General features: G+C 39.7%; 1 protein-coding gene across 1 annotated transcript in view; it reads right to left on the minus strand.

Moving 5' to 3' along the window:
- The window catches only part of itga11a (integrin, alpha 11a), a 50,579-nt gene that overhangs the window by 19,334 nt on the left and 10,073 nt on the right, over nt 1-21,172 (minus strand). The window contains exons 3-13 of the mRNA XM_013913572.1: nt 12,543-12,655; nt 11,984-12,075; nt 11,620-11,734; nt 11,401-11,528; nt 11,059-11,207; nt 10,826-10,970; nt 10,186-10,351; nt 9,592-9,662; nt 6,302-6,446; nt 5,300-5,448; nt 3,928-4,071 (exon numbers count right to left, since the gene is read on the minus strand). Of these exons, the coding sequence (XP_013769026.1) occupies nt 3,928-4,071; nt 5,300-5,448; nt 6,302-6,446; nt 9,592-9,662; nt 10,186-10,351; nt 10,826-10,970; nt 11,059-11,207; nt 11,401-11,528; nt 11,620-11,734; nt 11,984-12,075; nt 12,543-12,655 (1,417 nt within the window). The remainder of the gene's footprint in view (nt 1-3,927; nt 4,072-5,299; nt 5,449-6,301; nt 6,447-9,591; nt 9,663-10,185; nt 10,352-10,825; nt 10,971-11,058; nt 11,208-11,400; nt 11,529-11,619; nt 11,735-11,983; nt 12,076-12,542; nt 12,656-21,172) is intronic.

Genomic DNA, 21,172 nt, shown 5'->3' on the forward strand with positions numbered 1-21,172 from the left:
GGGAAGTAATCGGTAATTAGTTACTGATTACTTTTTTCCAGTAACTTGACCAACACTGATCATGACAACTCTCAGTTTGTCACTGCACGGTGACAACCATGCCAATTCAACCAGAAACATCCTTATGAGTGCGCAGCTCATAAGACGTTTAGTGTATCTGGTACATTGGATACTTGTATATGGGCGAAGGCACCAACAATGCTGGACAATGCCATGTTTCTCTGCGCTAAACTAGCCTTCCTGCTGTCCAGACCTGTCGGCAACAGAAAACATTTGGTGCAATTTGGCTCTCATGGTTCCTAAATGCCTTTGACTGTTATTAAAACTAAATTTCTGAAATCATTGGAGCAAAATCATTGTTATTTATATTCATACATAGCATACGTAGATATAAATTATTATCTAAGTATGCAAAGTGTTCCAGTCTTTTTGTAAATGGAGAGCTTACTGTGTCAAAAAGCCATTTTTACAAATAGCATGCAAAAAGTCCCAGTGTACCATATGTTCCATTTAACAGAATAATAAATGCCTTCAGGCTCAGCACATTTCTCCATTAAAAGGACAGATCTGCTCGTTAAATCATCCGCAGTTCATTTATTTAGGCATCTCATAATAAGAGCAAGGAAGTTTTTTTGTTCTCTGCCCTCGGTCCAGCTGCGTTTGTTGTTTCAATTACACCAAAACATCTTTAGTTAACCAATCATGTCGTGCTTTAAACAGAAAAAGAAACAATATTTTCTTCTAATCAAACAGAAGATAAGGCTTGGCAACGCTTCAGTGTTTTCTGCATAAGCCTTTAATTCTTCCTGTTTGAACTGAAATATCTTAAACATCTGGCAAAAGAGAGAAAACATGGAGGAATTTCACCTTCGGGCAGTAAAAGAACTAAAGACTGTCATATAACTTTAGTATATTTATTCTGACGCTCTATTCTTAGTAAGTGTTGAGTCAGATAGACGATAGCCACATCTATGAAAGCAACCACCCGACTGGAACATTTTTCAAAGAGGCAATCTGACAGAATGGAGCCAAATAATGGAGTCGATCAGTAGTCATGCATATCATTGCTCCAGTTGGCATCCCTGATCATAACATAATACAGGGCTGGCAGACAAAACATGATATCACTTGTTTTTTCAGTTGAATAAACGTGAAAGGAGTTGATTTAGGATGGTAGTTTTAACTTCTCGGCTACCTGATGTGAGCATGTGTGACACAGAAGGAGATTGATAGAGAAACAGGGAAAAATACAGTCAGCAGTGTTTAAATGTGAAACACATGGCTCAACCAGAAGGCCGTGAAGGGTCATAACCAGTCTGTACTGGCTTAGGAGCAAGTTAAAAAAAAAAAAGCAACCATTTTTCATCGGCTGCCAGATTTTAGGTAACTTTGGTTAGATTTGGACAGAGTTTTCTTTACTATTTATTTCTGTAATATGGTGCACTTTACATCATTTTCATCATCCCACCTGCATCAGGCAAACATTTCTTATAAGTGAAGTCATACTAGTCTATTCGTTTAGATGATACTCGGGATAGTGTTTTAAAATACAGGGAGAGAACTGCATGAGACAAAATCATTGCCAAAAATTACACACAAAATAAAAATAAATATATAACAAAGGAGAAATTTTGAAATTTCGCATTCGTTTGTGTTTTTATTTTGTTTTCATTTTGTGATTTGAAATAAATTTCAGTTTGTTTCCAGAGTCCGTTTAGTTTAAGTTTAGCTTCTATTAGTTTCAGTCTTGCCTTTATTAATTATTATTGTATGGAGGATATATGTCTAACATCAGAACAGCTACTACAATACACATCCAACCGATACATCACTTTTGTATTAAGCCTACTGTAGCCTCCAAATTACCAGATAGGGGATAGAAGTGGTAACGATAGTGGTTAGAAATTATACTAAATGTCATGGTCCTGACTCTGTGGACTCAGTGGTTTTTATTATTATTATTATTATTATTATTATTATTATTATCATCATCATCTTGGTTCTAGCTTATTCTGATTATGTATTCTGTCAGTGTTTCCGGTTTTACTTTGAAGGTCTGTGTCTCTTGTCTGCTTATGTCAGTTAAGATCCGCGAGTGTATTGTGTGTTTGCCTGTGCGCGTTGTCGGTCCGTCAGCATTTCTTGGTGTTTGGCATCTCTCTGCCCATCATCCCGTTTTGGGTTTGTTCATTAGTTCTCCCAGTTTAGGTTTTTGGGTATCTCCTCGTTCATTATTTCCTGTTTTTGCCACTTTGCCACCATTGTCAATAAACGCTCACTCGCATCACAGCCTTTGCCTGCATTTTGGGTCCTTCCTCCACAAACACCACACGGCTTGCCCCGCAATCCGTGACACTAAAAGAGCACAGAGAGTGACGTCAAAGTGAAAAGAGACTCCACAGAGCTGAAGAAGATTGAGCGCTTTAATTCTGCACACTTCATTTACAAGAAGGCGTACCATAAAAACAAAAGAAACCTGAACACTGTTGTTGTAAAGGCTCACCTTTCAGCACACTCACTTCACCAGATGCACCTTGTCTCTTTTCCTCACCTTTGATTGGGTGTGCTGCTTGCCCTTAATTGCACTCACCTGTCACCCGTTATATAAGGACGGCACGCACCTTCAGCGGACTCTTTCTTCCCACCCACGGCTGAGGTGAGTTTCTGTTTGAGTCTCCTGAGTTCATGCATTATTTTGAGTTACTTAAATCACACTTTATTTCCTTTCAGAGATCGCAGTCCATGTGTGTCTTTCCTTTATACGCGTTATTCAAATAAAACGAGAAACCTGTAAGTGATTGATGACTGTTCATTCTCATCCTGACTGGATGAGCCATGATGGTAACAATCTCCAACCTCCTCTGAACCTTCCTCCAAAACAACTGTGGTGCTCTAAATCAAAATATTAATTATCAAGTAATTAAAGCTTCTTTCAGCTTCTCCTGTACTCACATGCAAATAATTTACGTACTTTATTTGGCAGATTTTCACACCAGATGTCATTCTTAATGAAACATTTCCTTCTTACCACTGATTTGTGTCTCCTCTCAGTCGCTAACCGTGTATCTTTCATGTGTGAGCCACTACATTGGAGCTTCTATATGAAGCAAAGTTAGAGAATAAAAGAATTTGCTGGTCATCCTTTAAAAAAATAATTTTGGTGTCTATTAAGTGGCCAGCATTAACCTTTCTAAAATAATACATTCCTGGTTGCTGAGGATTGGTCTCTGGGCAATTAAAAATGCATTAGTGCAGAATTGCGTTTTTGACTATAAATATCAGCTATATGAGCCCAGCTGCATATTTATTATTATTTTTTTTTTATAAACCAAGGAATTCCAACTTAAGAAATTTTCCAGGACGATATGACTGGGCAGCATCCTGGAGCGACACCTGAATCAACCACATTATTAATTATCCAGAACATGGCATTTCTATCCTGGTGAAGAGAGACTTTTTTTTTTTTTTTTTAACATGTGATTTCTGTTTGTTTAGTTTTTAAGCTGCCACCTGTGATGTGGTTTGGGGGTACACTGGATATTTAAATACCCCTTCTTATGCCTGTTCAATGGATTTGAGACAGCTGAAGACATTCATTATTCCAATGAGCATGACAGACCTGGAACACCGGGAAATTTCCTTCTATTAAAGAAAAGTTCTCGCCTCCAAATGGTTTGCTGGAAATGGGTTCAGAGGAGAGAGAATACTTTCCTCCTGAGTTCATGCTGCACATCAAATAAAGTCGGCACACTGGCATGGCAGGCTGTCATTTGATCTGCGCGTTTAATCTGGACAAGATCATGTGTCAAATGTTGACAGTGGTGCTGGAAACCAGCAGAGTGTAACTGGGAAATCTGGGGATTGAACATGTGTCGACTCAGTTCTGTGCAGTCGTTGGCTAACGCTCGCGTGCATTTATATACCTACCAGCTCTGTGACTCTGTAGATGTAGACCTTTCCTTTCTCCAAGCCTGCGCTGAAGAACATCGGTGCTGACACCAGAAGGTTATCAGTTATGCCGTCTCCGTCGATATCCACAGGTGCAATCTCACTGCCATAATAGGAGCCAATCTGAAAGAAACATTAGTGCGTGCAGTGTGAAGATCTGTATGATTTATCAGTTTAAAAGCATTCAACCAGATGATGACATTGCCTGCATTTAGTTTGTTAATTAAATCCAATCACAAATGACACAATATACAAAATAAAATACTCTTAAGTTGTGGTTTTTGCACCACATGATGTTTGGGTTTGAAGAGTTGCTCATGAGCTCGAGTGGCTTTTGAACTTCAATATTGTCAGCAAATGGCAGCTTGCTAGTGGTCAAAAGTCCTGACACTTTTGTAGAAGCTCAGACTGTGGGAGCTTTCCAGAGGGAGCGTAGATCAGTCACCGAAGTAGATAAAACATCATTAGAAACATCTGCCTTGTAAATTTTTATTTTTTGCTCAAGACTTCTCAGCTCAAGAACATTTTCTAAAAAGAAACATCTGCTATTTTGGATGAGCTGCTGCTGACAAGGTACAATGTAAGCTGCTGCAAGATCACTTCAGGCTTGCAGTCTGTGAACCGCTGCCAGTTCTGAGTGTAGTGGTCATTAACACACGGAGCCACATCCCCTTGAAATGATGACCGTCTTAAAACGTACTGTGACTCAGACGGATTAAATTCATAACACATGATCTGTAATCCAGTCGAAGTCGTAAAGTTAAAAATGATATAACAACAATGACACCAAGTGAAGCACAAAATCGTAAAAAACAATGAAACAGTAATGGAGATTATATACAGCCTTTTCTGAAAGGGTACTGCATGTCATGATCATTTTCCCATTCATTTGATCAGATTTTATAGATTATTGATTTGGAGTTATTCCAATGGTTTTGAAAGCTAAATTTGCAGGATATACTGGGTAACAAAATGTCTTTAACAGAGACAAAACAGTCCATCCCTTTGATCTGAGATAGAGTCCTGCACTGCCAGATGTGATCCTGATTTTTATACAGTGCTATACACATACACCACCGCTAGAGCTTATTAATATACACCCACTTTTGTCTTTTATCTATGAGTTTGATGTTTGAGTGGGTATCATTTAGGAATGGGTGGCATCAAAGGATGACGTCCTGTTCTAAAACCTTAACCAGTTAGTCTGCATATGTAAGGCAAACTGTGGTTGCTATAGCCTCAATGACTGTTATACTTCCAAGACCAATATTAGGATTGCATCATTGCATCAACTGGCATACAGCTGCTTAAGTATGAATCAGTCGGATTTTGGCTGTGGATGCTTCTGTACCTGCTGGCCTTTGAGGGAGTGGAGGATGGTGAGGTTGCCTGAGTTCTTGAGTGTGAAAATGATCACTTTGCCGGTGTGGTTAAATCGCGGAGCACCCGCTACGAGCAGACGACCATTTCTGGCTGACACCACAGACGTCACAGTGTACCCTGTTTATGTAAAAGAAAAAAACATGACGTATAAAAATGCAAACACCACTCACAGACTAAAAGCTACCAGAGTATGCAGCTTATACGTATCTTTTTGTAACTATCCGTTCTGTATGGCTCTTTAAAAGTCTTTTTTTAAGTGATCTTTATGTAAATTTAAAGTATAAGGAACAGTGGAAAACTTTATGTTAAATCTTACAGCAGTGATTTGCATGAGTCAGGGAAAATGACGATTTGAGGACTTAAATCTCAGTAAGCTGGATTCAGTAAAAGCTGGTTTTCTGGTTTCTCAGGTTTCTCCGATTTCATCTTCTATTTCATTTTGTCTTTCCCCACTAAAAATTCCAATTGCTCGCTGTATACTTTTCCACCTTCATCTCCCATCTTCATACCTCTCTTTCCCCCAGCTTTAACTTTCTCCCTGTCTGTCCAGAATTCTCCTTCCACCTCATATTACGATTCAGACTAGAATGCCTTCTATTGGCGGCCTGCTGGATAAGCTCAGAGACAAAACCACTGATGGCAAAAGCAGAGGCCTGTGGTCATGGAGTGGAGATGGAGCTGGATATGGTGGAAAGCACTGGAGAAATGGGTACACTTAATAGAGATGGTTTGCAGCTAAAACAACTGGTACTATTCCACAGCAGTCATACATCTCAGCACCAGCAAAAACAAAAAAAGGTTGGAGCAGAAACTAAACACCGATAAGAGAAAATTGCTCAAAGGTTCTTTGATCTAAAAATAACATTTTTCTTTCCTGGATTTCTTTTATCTTTTCAATCATTTCGTTTCAATCAAACGTGTCCAGATTTTTCCACTTTTTAAAACTCCCTTAGGCTGTTGCAGTACTTACCCAAGTAGGCACCGTGGTTTTTGAGCTCTTCGGGAAACTCCTGAGCGTAGGACAACTTAGGAGGGACCACCTTTCCCTGTCGTGTTTCCTTCAATACAGCTCCGTTCCAATCATAAGCCCCAACAGCACCCACCAGAGTCCCATCCTGTATGTGACGTTAAGTAGTTAATAAATGGATGTGCATGCATGTACTTCATTCACACAGCAGAGCAACAGAGAAAATCCTTCTTGTGCTGCACATGTTGCATATAGATGTGTGACGATGATTGTGAGGACACAGTCATGGAACATAAAGGTTTCCAATCAGCATTATGTGGCAGAGTCTGAGTGTTTGGCTCACCTTAGCTAGATTAATGACCGTTCGACTCACTTATGGTGAAATTTAATCTGGTGATAACTCTGAGGGGAGTTCTGAACTTTTTGTACTACTTAAAACAATACCAGGAAACTCTAATTAGGATATACAGTACCTCTGGCTCCCTCCAGCAGGTCATGGGATAACATTCATGCAGATATCAGGATAACAGTGGAAAACTTTCAACCTCACAAGCTCTTGCACATTTACCAAATGAGTTACCATACTGAAGGTATTATGGTCTGTGGGATTTGTGGTGTTTGTTTTTGGACTTTACTGCTATTAAGCGGTTTGACTTTTCATGGTTATTCTTACGCTCTTAGGTTCGTTTCATTGTTTCCGAGTCGAGTTTGTGATTCTTGTTTTTATTCCTGGTGCGCTATCAGACACTGAACTTTTGGTTCCCATATTTTCTATCTTCTAGTAATGATTCTTGGTTTTGGCTTGTGTAAATTCTTAAAATCATTAAGCAGTAGTTCCTCTAGTGTTTCTGTTTGTGTCTTGCTCTGTGTGTCTTTTTTCTCTGACTTATTGTTAAGGTCTGTGTCTGTCCCATGGATAATTTTTTATCCTTTTACTTTGAAGGTCAGGTTTCTGTTGTTGTTCCTGTCTGTCCTCCCCCCGACTTCACTGAATGGTTTCACTTGTGTCTCATTCCTCACCTGTTTGCCATACCCGGTCAATTTTCAGTGTATTTGATGTCCTGTCCTCCCTTTATTCTTTATCATATCACCTGCATGTCAACAGTCAGGTACTCCTCATTTAGCCTGCTTCATTTTTGATTGCTGTTTGTTGGGATTTGTGAACTCTGCTTTTACTCTTCCTGCTGTGAGTCTGCATTTTTCTCCCCTTGTGATGTGAAACCTAACAGAATGTCTCTATTTAAGCAACAGCTTCAGACAATTTAGACACTAATCTTTATCAGCTCGACCCTCTTTGTCGGTAAACATTTTTATTAAACGTTCAAAATAAAAATGGATTTTCTTTCTTATATTAAATGTACACAAGTTTTTCCAGAGCCCCTGTTAATTCTTTTTCATTTTTTGGGCTCTCTGGTATTGCCCCTGTGGATTCTTTTGCCCGCTGAGCAACTATAACAAGCCTTTCAGGGAACACAAGTTTATCCTAACCTCATATTTCCTGTTATCCCTGAACTTCAGAGCTAAGTACTAATATAAAATAAATGAAAGCACGCAAAGAAACCAATCAGATCTCTGCTAAATATGGTATTTGTAAGTTAACATTCAATGAAGGAAACAAAGCTGTAAGTAGAAATCAGCTGTAGCCATGAGGAGGGACTGAGGGGCGATTTTCTGTATTCCGTAGTTCACCATACTTTGTATCAGCGACACTGAAATTATAGGGTTCCTCGGTTCAGTGGGCCCATTTTTTTTCTCTCGCTGTACAGAATATGCCGACAGCACACTTTCCAGTATTTGAGCATGAGTTGGAAGGTTTTCTATTCCTTCCTAAAAAACGGAATTGTGTGCTTACCGCGCTTGCACTACGTCACTCTGTAACAGCAACGTTATGCCAGTGTGGTTATGTGTTTTGGTCAAAACGGTCTCCATGGCATATAAATGAAAGTCCAAAACAATTCAACCTCATAATCCAGTGACCTATTTCTACTGCAGATTCATTTTTGGACTTAAAGTATGCCTTGCTTTTATTTTGAGATTGCAACCCTGTACTCTTGTACTCAAGATAGTCAGAGCTGCACAAACACACAGCTTTGTACTGGGAATGTACATTTTATCCCAGCTAAAAAACAAGTAATGGATATTCTGAAAAGTATTAAACACCAGAAACAGTTTTTGTGCAGATATGATTTTTTCTGTTTTAATATTAACTTTTATTTAACCAGCAAGTAAAACTCATCAGTTTAAGTATCCGTCAGCACAAACCTAGACCCGTCTTTTTTAGAGAGGCGAAACCGGAGCTCCTTTAGAAATCCTTTGCTAGCATAGGGAGAGTATTCAAACCACACAGAAGCACCCTGTGTGGGTTTGAACTCAGGAGCCTCTTGCTGTTAGGCAACAGTGCTAACCACTGAGCTCGAGCGCTGCTCAGAACAGAAAAAAGGCACACTGAGAAACTGCTCTATAAGAAGTTGCATGGGACGGCTAAAAAATATGTGACATAAGAGCCCTTCCTAGCTGGCACTAGTTCAGCAAAACCATCGGGGACCTTAAAGCAGTTTTTCTCCTTTAAAGCACGGACATTCTTTCCAATGTTATCCTGCTCTCAGCACTCTGAATGGCGATGTCAAGCATCTTTGGAATCCAGCCTTGTGGACGAAATTTCCAGCTACCCCTGCCACCCAGCTGCAAAGGCTGCATATATTTATTTTTCAACATATATATGTGTGTGACATATTTATTTCTCCCTTGATAATCCTGCTGTTAAGGCGAACTGGAAAAAAAATCTAAGCAGTTGCATCAGCCAATGTCTCTAATGAGCCAGAAAGCAAGGAATGAAAATCGATGAATTGGTACTGTATGAACAGCAGCTGGAGGAGACTGACTTATCGTCCTCCTCCAGCTGTGTGTAAATCCAGCACACCTGCGTCTATCTGCTCTAAGATACAATCAATGTCTATAGTGAGTAAAAGCGAAAAAACCTGAGCCAGTCTACACCACAACTGTCTCACTTTTGTCTCAGCGTTTCAATAATATGCTTCCTTAGGGAGCGAGGGCTGTCTTCACTGCATAGCTGAAGTGGAAAACGGGCCTGTTTCTCTTGTCAGTGGCTTCTAAATCAGGGTGACCTAAACCTCCAGGGCCACACATCACCTCAGCACCTCAGGAGGGACTGGAAAGTAATAAATGACAGGTTTTGGGAAGGAGTTATGATGGACCTGAATTTGAGACGATGTGTGTTGTCCTACGCAGTGACAGATGGTGCGAGACTAGGAGGTAGCAGAAGTTAGACTTACCTCAAGGCTGTGAGCGGAAAATCCAGCCTGAGACATCTGCAGGCCAAACGCCGTCCCATTCTTACTGGTTCCTGTGTAAACAAGTCAGTTTTTAGAGTTTTGAACCACTGCAGCGGCACAGACGTTTTCGGAAAGGTGAAGGAACTGGATACTTTTGTAGCATGACCACTAGGAGTGTAACAAATTATTGCTTTCAGTTTAATTTAAGACTTTAATATGAGATGCTTACAAGATGATGCCCGTTAAAAGGGGAAAGATGATGTTATCAAAAAGCGCTTTTTAACAATATGTATTTAATTTAAAGTTACACAACAGAGGAACAACGTTTTTGTGCATATTGCTATTCGTGTAGTTTCTTTTTAACAAAAGGACATTTCTGCCCAGAGACCAATACATTTATTAAACTCTCTCTTTGTATTTGCTATAGACAAGATTATTGTTTGTTATTTATTAGTTTATATTAATCATTTATTGTTTATTATTATTGTTATAATTTTGCCACGTAAACTTAATCGTACCCACAGTGTTGTGAGTGCATCCCTAAAAGCCTCACTTTAACCATGAAATTTTGGTAAACTAAAAGTCTTGTAAAACCTTCCAAACTGAAGATTCGCTCTCCGAGTGCGTCCACAATATCCTTCAGCGCTGACTCGTCTGTCACATTAAAGAAGTGTTTGTCATCTGGATCGCTGGCAATGTACTTGATTTCATTGAGGAAGGCCTCAGGGTTGATTCCTCTGCGGTTGTAGTAGCCAAGAACCTAAAAGGATCAGATTAAACAGTCTGTCACTAAATGCATGAAGCCAGGACCAGCATAACAAATCTCCCATCCTTTAATTGCCCTGAACCGAGCTGATATTCGCACTCATTGAACAGGTTTCTGATAACCAACTCCAGTTGACTTTCAGCCAAATGACTCAAAGGGTTTAGACACTGAATGGAAATATGTGTGCCCTATCTCCACAGGAGTAATGGCAAAAACTAAAAACCACTGCGGCTTTGAAGAGATCATTCACGCCTTCGTGTGTGTTTGGAGCTCTTGGAGGACTCTGAGTGTTTTGGCTCCATTTGTAACTTTTGAGAGAGCTGCTATAATTGAACCCCATGAAGTCACCTCATTAATGTTTATGGTGTTTCATTGCTCCACAGGGAATTTACTGCCCTTCAGAAAACCAAGTTCAACCTCAACTGTAAGCCATGTAATCCAGTTCAATAACTGATCTAGCAGACTCACAGCGATGGCATAACGGGTGATCCCGTCCTTCTCACTGTCCTCAATGGCTTGCTGGAGATCAGCACTGTCATGTGACTCTCCGTCAGTTATCACAATCATCACCTTCTTGGCTCCACGTCGTCCTCCGTGTTTGAAAGCTTGGGAACTGTAAACATGTTTACTATGTTTAGTAAAATGCAGTACAGAACGGAGGATTACTGAAGTGTTCGTTTGGACTAACGGAGTTACTGTACCGTGCTGTGTTGATGCCAAGAGCTGTGTTGGTCTCCTCACCACCCCGCTGGTCGATACTGCGTGCCCTTTTCACTACTTCCTCTACTGATTTGTAGTCACTGAGTTTGAATTCATGGACAACCTTCTCACCATACTGCACAACTCCAACCTATACAAAGAAATGCAATGACAGTGATCTATAGCAACAAAAACATCGTCTTCATATTAATGAAACATAATTCTGAGGACACAAAAACACGGAACAACATAAAATACATTAAAGACTATGAACGAAGAGCAAAATGTAGATCTGTTTAACATACCTTCTCTTAGTATTTTTTTTGGTTTGTTTTTGTACAAACCTGTATTTGACCGGGCCCAATGTAGAACTTCTGAAGAATGTTGATGAGAAAAGCCTGCACTTCATACCAGGGATAGATGGAGTTTGAGCCATCGAGAACAATCACTATGTCCATGTAGGTTTCGCACCCTGGAAGGATAAGGTACAAGCTCCCAGATAAGGATCTAATCCTTTGCAGAGACTTAAAACCATCAATGAATCTCATCATTTAAAAACGTACTCTGAAAGGCAGGGGCGATTGTTCTGGAGAACTTGAAGCTTGCATTGACTCTGGAGCATATGCCAGTGCTGTAGTACGAGCTTCCACACTCATACGACCATAATGGTCCACAGGCCTGAAAGAAAGCATTGATACAAGCAAGATTATTGACCTCAGCATAATACAAAAAGCAAGGTTCATGCCAAGAACAGCAGCATTAAAACCATGTAATCAAAAGACAATCTTGTGGGAAGTTTTTCTTTTCCCCCTTATTCGGACAACTGCAATCTTATGTGTTCTTACACGCTCAAACGTTCTGCAGCAGCAGGCCATTACTGTTTGTTATATTTCATAAAACATAACTAATTTTTAAAGGGGCTCTCACCACAAAGCTGTTGTCTTTAGGGTTAGATGTAAGCGTCATTCCCAGTCTCATCTTGTCCTTTCGCTCTGATACGTTTGTCAGAGATATCCTTCCTTGAGGGAAAATAAATTTCACTGAGATCTATGATGGACTGTTTCAAACACACATAAAGAAATACGCTATCCACAATCTGGAACTTTGGTTTGTGTCAGCAACATCTACATCCTCAGATCTAAATGTTTACTTCATGAAACTTCTTGTGAGTACCTAACAAGCACAACATGTGCAACCCGTATGAAGAGGCATGTGGTAACATTTGAGGCAAATCACACAAGTGGAAATGCACATAAACTGTTTAAAAAAATAATAAAATGTGGAATGCATGTTATGGTACCCACATTTCTGTCTGACACATGTCATCATGATGTTTACTGACACATAAGGTGAAAAGCAAGCAGGAACCGTGGTAAACAACTTTACAAAGCATGCATTCATTTTGCATTTATGATGGTCCCTGTCAATGTTTGGACTCTTTTCGTGATGCTCTTGTAAAAATGGAGACGTGTCTTTAATACTGCACCTAAATTGAGCTTGGCGCAACCGTTGCCGTTGGTTCGTTTGCTCAGTGAGCATTTATAAACATCCCCCGTCTGGTAAGCACCGTTCATTTCATACGGGGCACCCACTAATAACCTGAAAAACAAAAAACAGAATCCAAAAGTTAGTCACTTAAATGTTTAACAGTAACAGCATCAAACTTTCTTATTTTTGCCCAGTAAGCAACTTTCTGAGGGAATATGATGGTGACTGTTAACATCAAAGAGGAACAAAAAAAACACATGGGCTGACCTAAAATGCTTAATCATTCTTTTTTCCATGGAAGTCACTATGTGTAATCTAATCCAGCACTGCCCCGTCTCATAATCATTAACAGTTCCACGCAGTCACACCTAGAAGCTGGTCAGTACAACCAGTCACTGCTTATAAGCAATATCTTTACAACAGAGACGTCAGAGGTGCAGGTTGAGTAACGATAGGAGGAAATGATCTTATTTGCATTTAAGAATCTGATCAAAACACTCAAGTTGCTGCAGGACATAGCATCAAATTCAACAGCAAGGCTAGAAGCCATTCATATTCAGACGTTATCGTAGTTTTTAGCATCGCTTTTTCTACGTGCTGCAGCGGCTCACTGTGTGACAATCAAAACTACCGATGCAACAGCAAAGGAAACAAAACCCTTGCTTATGCTTTATAACATGTAAGACAACTTTTGAAGAGTGGAGACGTGAACATTATTCTTATTGCAGGAAAAGACCATGGTGGTAAAGTGCAAACTGCAGCCAGGGCAGAAACAACTGCATTACACTCAGTGACGTTAATTTAGTTTGTTGGGGCACTAGGGGACCCCTCCAATTCATCACCACTACAGTATGATATAAACAACTGACAAACATTTAAAAAAAATGTGCACTTTACTTAAAAGTTAGATTATTCAAGACTCTCTCTCACATAGTGAAGGCTAGAGTAGCAGCAACTGGAGAGAGTGGACTAAGGTTAGACCCTTGGGTGGGCTAGTTTCTCTTATTGTGACTGAAAGCTGCTGGAGTCTAGAGTTTGTCACTTCTCGGGGAACCCTTGCTGAGCAAATGCTCCAAAGAGTAATCTGCCTTGCAAGCTATGCCTCTGATTATGCAGCTAGCACAATATCAGCTACTTGGGCGGTCGTGGCTCAAAGAGTTGGCAGTTCACTTGTAACCAGAAGGTTGCCGGTTCGAGCCCCGGCTCGGACAGTCTCGGTCGTTGTGTCCTTGGGCAAGACACTTCGCCTACTGGTGAAGGCCAGAGGGGCCGATGGCGCGATATGGCAGCTTCGCTTCTGTCAGTCTGCCCCAGGGCAGCTGTGGCTACAACTGTAGTTTGCCTCCACCAGTGTGTGAATGTGAGGGTGAATGAATAGTGGAATTGTTAAGCGCTTTAAGGGCCCTGAAAAGCACTATATAAATGCAATCCATTATTATTGCAAGTACCTACACAGACAAAATCAGCAAAGAAGCCAGGGTGATCTTAAAGGTACGTGTATGGCATTCCCAGCCCAGCAGCCAGAGCAACAGGTAATAAAGGCGGTAAAGATGTTTCCGATTGTAGCTTCCATGTCTACAGGTACATGTGTCTATAGTAGAATCATTGTGGCAACCACTTTAAAGTCTCTTTGGGCTGGTTTTTAACTTTGCTTTGTGTTCGGTAAAGTGGACAGTGTGGTGAAAATGTTGAGAACAGCTTGCACCGCCAAGGTAACAAAACGAGAAAATTAGGCTAAAGAAACTTAAATAATGTTTTCCAAGAAGGAAGCCAGAAAAGGCTGTATCCACAGAGCTGAATACATTTTTTTAAAGTGAACCTCAGGCTGAAATAACAGGGCTACTTGTTTCTCCTGAGAAACTCATGACAGCTTGGGTAAAACAAAAAAGACAGAAGTTTGGACAATAAAGGTGACCGCGCAAATATTTAATACTCCTGCTAAGTGTCTTTGGATTTGGAGACTTGCTGAAGTCTGAACGTCTTAATGTGTTAACGCTAAGTTCTAATCACTGCTACAGTAATGGTTTCACTGGGACGTCCGAGAGGAATAACTGACTTATTTGAGAGCTGTCACATTACTAAACAGAATTTAGATGTCCTCAAAGAACAGTGCTGAGTGCCAAAGATTCTTTTCACATGACGAATGTTTGTGAGGAGTCGCTCCTGTACTTGACTTCACAGTAGGGTTTCCTGTGTGGGGTCAGTGAGGTCTAATAAAAGTCACTAAAAAGTTTTAGACGACTTCATTTGATGGAGAATATAAGTCATCTGGTGAGTTTGGAGGGCGTAAAGATCTCAAGGAGGACTATAAATCAAAGGAGTTTCCAACAAGTCCTCCAAGGTAAACAACAATATCAGTTTCTTGTTCCTACCTTTATATGTGACCCATTTGCTGACCCCCCCCCCCCCCCCCCCCCCCTCATATAGCAGAGCTATAAGAAAGAGCGAAACAATCCACAAACGGAGGGTGGAGGTGTCGTGGAGGCATATTCCCGCTGATTTCCAGCCAGGAAACTGGCACGAGATTTCCATTTTGGACCATTTCTTTTTCATTGTTAGTTTTTACATTATTTCTGAACCAAAGTTTGTTTGACTGGCTTTGTTTTCAATTTAACTTAACATTTGGTAAGTTTTATCCAGCAAGGCTTGCTGTTTAAAGCTACGATAATATATACTACTGTGCAAAAGTTTTGAGCCACATCCCATTTCCCACACACTGCACACCATGTCTTTTAGCTAATAGTTCACCTTTCTGGTATCTTTGGCATTTTTTGTATCTTTAATAAAATGGCAAGAGAAGATGTGCTTTTGCAATAGTCTGCTAGCAACAAAATGGGTTTATCTGCTAAGTTGTCTGTTATATGTAGATGAACACTGGCTCATCCCTTGAGTTAGGTGCCTTTTTTAGGTTCGAATGATTCATAGGGCAGTGTGAAGTGGTCTAACAAACAAAACACAAGAAATTGTCAGATACAAGACTGAAATGCAAGAGACAACTAAAGAAATATTCCTGAAGAAAAGGAAAAATACAAGAAGGCCTTGGTCATTGCGAGCGAAAAAGATTAAAAAAGGAATGACAAGGATGCTTTCTGTGTACCTGTTACAATATTAACTCCACTGTGACATAAATACAGTGGTCCCTCGCTTTAACGCGGTTCACCTTTCGCAGCCTCGCTGTTTTGAGGATTTTTTTGGGTGCAATTTTGCATCCTTTTTTTTGTACAGCGCATTGTGTTCTGCGTCCTGATTGATTGACAATGGTCTACAGCCAATCTCGTGTCCTGTACAGTACAGAATGCGTTCAGCTTGTCAGCTTGTCAAATTTACATAAATCTTTGATCGCTAGCAGTGTGACTGTAACGTGCTGTACTGTATGTTTGTAAGTTTTCTCCCCAACAAACAACAATGTCAACAAAACGTTTTGCACCATCAAAGGCAACTGCGGGTGTCTTTGGTTTCATTCTATATTTCTGGACTTATTTTTCTACGAAGGTTTGAACTTTGAGAGTCGGTCTGAGCAAAGTGTATAAAGTGTGTAGTGAGGGGTTTTACAGCCTGAAAACATCTATAATAAGTTAACTACTTCACGGATTTCACCTGTCGATAAATGAGGGACCACTGTATTCAATCCTCTGTTATTATAAAACACCCTCTGCCGAATGTAAAATATCTGGTATCTGAGATAATGATGTAAAAGAAAATCACCCCCCTCCCTGATTCAAATGAAAACAAACAACAAAAAAATGTGTCAGCTCGACAACATTTTTTATTAATGATCTCTTAGAGTCAAGCATTGGGGTGTTTTAGGTTTTCAGTATCTTTAACTGTCATGATTGTGTTAGATTTAATGGCACATCATTTCTACATAATTTAACCTCAGACTGCCATTAGCTCAATCTTTAATTTTCACATGCAGAGCAGAGTCACTATGTACAGCATTAAACCTGCAAAAAACCTGAACAGCACCAGTCAGAAGCAAAATTTCACAATACATACACTGCCATGATAACACTGGAGTTTACACGAGACAGTTTTATTTAAACTCCACAAATAAATCAAACCTAAAGTACTGAATTAAAAAAACCCTCAGCATTAGTGGCAAATACCTACAGTTTTACTGTTACTCAGATTTACTGAGCTCAACTAATTCGGGCATTAAAAGGCAGGTTGTATCCTAAAATACTCACATTCCTGGAAAGGCTTCGGAAAATTCTCTAAGTCTGCGACAAAATTAAACAACATTTCAGTCCAAGTGAAAATAACAGGCAAAGCAGCTGGCAAAAAACAGCTTTGGTGCCCCAAAGGAAAGATACCGTACACCACTTTATAGCAAAAACAGAGCAGGATCAACCTCCTGCATGGACCTTTAGGCCAAAATCTCACAATTAAACGAGGACAGATCTTTAGCTTAAGTACTTTGAGGTTAGGCTCATGATTGTAAGACTTTCTACCTTGTTCCAGTACTTGACATTACATGATGTCCATGATTTCAGTGGGAATCAAAGGCTTGCACTACTAGGCACTTCATTAATAACAACATTGTAACACTTTGACTGCACATTTACCATCTCAATCAGCAATCACAGCAAGAAGGTCCTGGGTTCGAATCTACTGCCTGGCTCGTCTCTGTGGAGTTTGTTTTATACTTCCTGTGTCTGCGAGGTTTCTCTCCAGCTTCCCCCCACAGTCCATAGAAATGCATGGGTTATATTAATAGGTGATTTTAAAATAGCCATAGCCTTTTATCCCATAGCAGCTAGGTTAGGCTCCAGCAACACCTGCCATCCTGAAGTGGATAAAAGGAAGGAAATGGATGGATGGGTGGCATGTGTCTGATATCCCCATGTTGGTGTTGTTCCTACATCATCATAATAAAGTTGATCTAAGATCAACATTGCAACTGAACAATCACATTGTCATGATGTTATAGCTTTGCAATGTGGAGGAAAAAGAAAAAAAAGTGAAATCCTGCAAGTATTCCTACATAATCTGTTATAAAATATATAAAAAGTACCCAATGTTTGTCCTTTGGAGAAATGAAAAGTAATGGTTACATTTTTTGTGTTTTTCCTTTTTATTCGTATTTGTTCACCTGGGAAGCTAGCTCCCAATTAACACAATTCTTCTGTATTAACTTAATGGACTGTATTGACAACAAAGTTCCCAAGCTGAACCGGACTTTGTGGTGGGAATGTTTGATTGTGAGCTTTAGTTGGGAAAGTTCTTCTTGGGCAGCTGTAGATTCACTGTAGCCACATTGTGCAATCAGGGCACAATCACTAAAAACTTAGCACCAGCTGTGATTTGACATTTTACAGCAGCAACTGCAGACAAGAGGAAATGTTGTTGTAACAGTCCATCACTGCACATCAAAGAGGACATCATATGGGATCAAGCTTCAGTGTTATTGCTCCTGAAGCCAACTTTAAAAGTCTCACAGACTCTGGAAGTCATTTTACCACAGGGGCTCCAGCAGTGCTCATATTTTCATAGCTATTAATATCACGATTATTACTTCGGATATTGCTATCCCTTGGCCAGTGGAGACACAGCAGCTTAAGTTCAGCTCAGGATACATCTACCTTGATGAAAAGGGACCATTGTTGCCTTTGACTTGGATGCCTGCCTTAGGACCTCCTGAATTTCACCAGAAGCTGTTCAAATAATCATGTTCAGGAGCTCATTATGGTCAAACGCTAGCTTTGGTTCATCATCACAGCAAGAATGCTAATGACGATGAAAGAAAGTATTTGACCCAAAATGAACACATGGAGCTTTTCTACCATGGTTACCAATGAATACAGGATTTGGGGGTTTGAGGAAGTGCCATCCCCAAACCCAGCCTGTCATTAATGTGGTCATTTTTTTCATATTTGGAAGGCGGAGATGTATTTGCTGTGAAACCACATCCATGCCCCAAACATGAGTGTGCTACTCCAGTGTCACGCTTGCTCATCACATTCTGTCCATTGGTATTAACAGGATATGTTTCCTTTTGTTAGTGCTGCCTCATTAATTGAGGGGATTGTTATGGTCACATAATTATTTTTCCAAGACATTTATTTCCCATATCTGCTCTGCCTGGGAGCATTGAGTTGACGGTAGCAGTAATCAGAGGATTATGAGACATTAACAAGCTCTTAATAGTTTTTTTTTTTACTTACTGTCCTCAAGTACGGAGAGGGAGTGAACATCCACATCCACCTTTTTCCACCAGAATGGATTATCTCAACAGTTACTGAATGGATGAGACTAGATGACATTTGGCTCAGATATTTATGGACTCCACCAAACTTTGCTGACTTTTGTGAGGACTTGTCTTAGCATAACCAGCAGGTCCAAATTTTCAGTTGTTCAATAAGCTATTGTTATATTTACTTGGCACTATTGTGGTTTGGGGATTCAGATGATCAAATGGTGACCACAGTTATACATGTTTGTTTTACAGGCATTTATCATTCCCTGACAATGTAAAGGCAAAAAAACTCAAAACATATAACTGAATCTAAATATCTGAAAACTACAAATTTGTCTGCAGACACTATGGTTCCCAGATGATGAATCGTAATGGATTTGGTGGTAACTTTTCCTCTGGAAACATGTGGTTGACATTTGTGAAAACTGAACATTTAAATTTTGCCCTCACGATCAAATGCAAATTTTTTTTCTGAGCCTTTCACTCTGTAACGCCATGATAAAAATATCCAACTTCTCCAATAGCTTAATTTTCAACTAAACACCTTGGTGTTAATGGACTATAAATAGGGAGCAATATGCTATTTCTGTTCTTTATTTTGGGTGTTTTTGTTCCTAGTCACATAACAGATACATTCTGCAATATTATATACAGAAATTAAGTTTGATAACACATATACAACAACTATAGACAGTAAAAAATATCTGTGTTTCTTCTGGTTCAGAAAAATTAAGCTAATGTGGAAGTGCCTTAAACTGGATTCTATCTGAAGACTTCCAGTCCTACAGATGTCTACAGGAAAACAGCTTTAGGACTTGACCTTTTATAAACACTTTCCTGCTGAGTCTATAGGCTCAGTCACTCATTCTGGGTCATGCTGAAGTTTAATTCTACTTAAACTATAAGAAACCGATCAACTAAATTTGGCACACAGCTTCATCTTCATCTTCACCCTGAAGGTCTTTATCTATCACATATCATGACATCATCATGCAGCCTAGCAACAAAATATCATGTTAAAATGACCTCTTATTAACATTTTTGAATCTACAACACCTTAAGAAAGCATCACAACAACAACATCTAATTGATTTTTGAATTATCATATATATATATATATAATTATTATTGCTGCATTATGCGTTGCATATTATGACGCAATAAGATTGCCTGGCGACTACGTACCAATTGGCTTAAATCACCTGTTTTTAACCTTTATGCACCTGAAATATTTTTTTGACTTCATGACAATACCATCTCGTTTAGGATTACATGCCTAGCAATCACCTAGCAACAGCCAAAATGACCCATCTACTGCCACTATTTTTATTTTCTTTATTTGTACTTTTCATGTGGCTAAATCCATCAGTTGCCAACAGGTAAAAAGCCAAAGAATATCATAGCATGGACTTTTAACAGTTGTAATAACATAGTGTTCTTTTAGTGCCTGAATCAAAAGTAGGTACACTGAATTCTCTTTTATAACCTTTTTTTGGTGCAGTTCTGCACAACAAGTGAAATAAAAGAAGCACTACTTAAAGCAGAGGTGAAAGCCTTCACAGACACTCTGTAGTTATGTTTCTAACTGAGCTGAGGAGTAGATGTCAGGTCTCAAAAGAGCAGACCTGATATAACTACAGTAAAATAAACAGCAGAACAGACAGTGGGGGGCCTCTGCAGTGTATGGCACAAGTATGCAGGTTAGTGCATCCCATCAGATTCAAAGACTTAAGCTCTTTGCCAACTGGAGGTAATGTGGCCTCATTTCAGTAACCCAATGAGTGCCTGCTGTGGCAGGGTGTTTAAATCACCCTGTTGAGCAGACATGTGGAGAAATGGTGCATGCCCTTTCCTCCGTAGCTCCATCAGCAGTAATGCACAGACCTCAATAAATGTTGTTGGGCAAAATAATGTCCTTTACAGTAAACACTTGGCAAATAAAACGACCTTAAAACTCAAGAGGACTTTTTGCAACTTTTGCACATTTTAATAACTCCAATGGTTAAAGCCTCTTAAATACTGGAGATTATTTTTGAAACCAGCCTTCATTTTGATCTTGACTATAGACGACAAGTTTCGTGGCTTTATTTTCTATGGTTATGACAAAATCTGTTGGCAAAATCTGTCTACAGACAGACAGAGAGGCCAGCCAAAGTTCTTAAAAGTGCCTTTGTAACAGTTCCCAACTAGCTGTCATTCCAACTGCAGTTTTGCCAAAGCCATTTGGGAACAAGGTAATATTAGTGGACACTAAGGGCAAACACTCATGTCTGAAAGAATAACACATAGGATGTGGTTAAAGCGACATAATTCACAAGACTGTTGACCAGGAGAGTGCTGTTTGAATCCTGTGTCACTTTTGAACTTCTTTTCATTGCTTTGTTGTCGTTTGCTGTTTCACTTCTTTATCCTTTTCAACTTTCTTTGGTTTT

The sequence above is a fragment of the Pundamilia nyererei genome, unplaced genomic scaffold, assembly GCF_000239375.1.
Source record: "Pundamilia nyererei isolate P.nyererei 1_Seehausen unplaced genomic scaffold, PunNye1.0 scaffold00137, whole genome shotgun sequence".
NCBI classification, from domain to species: Eukaryota; Metazoa; Chordata; class Actinopteri; order Cichliformes; family Cichlidae; genus Pundamilia; species Pundamilia nyererei.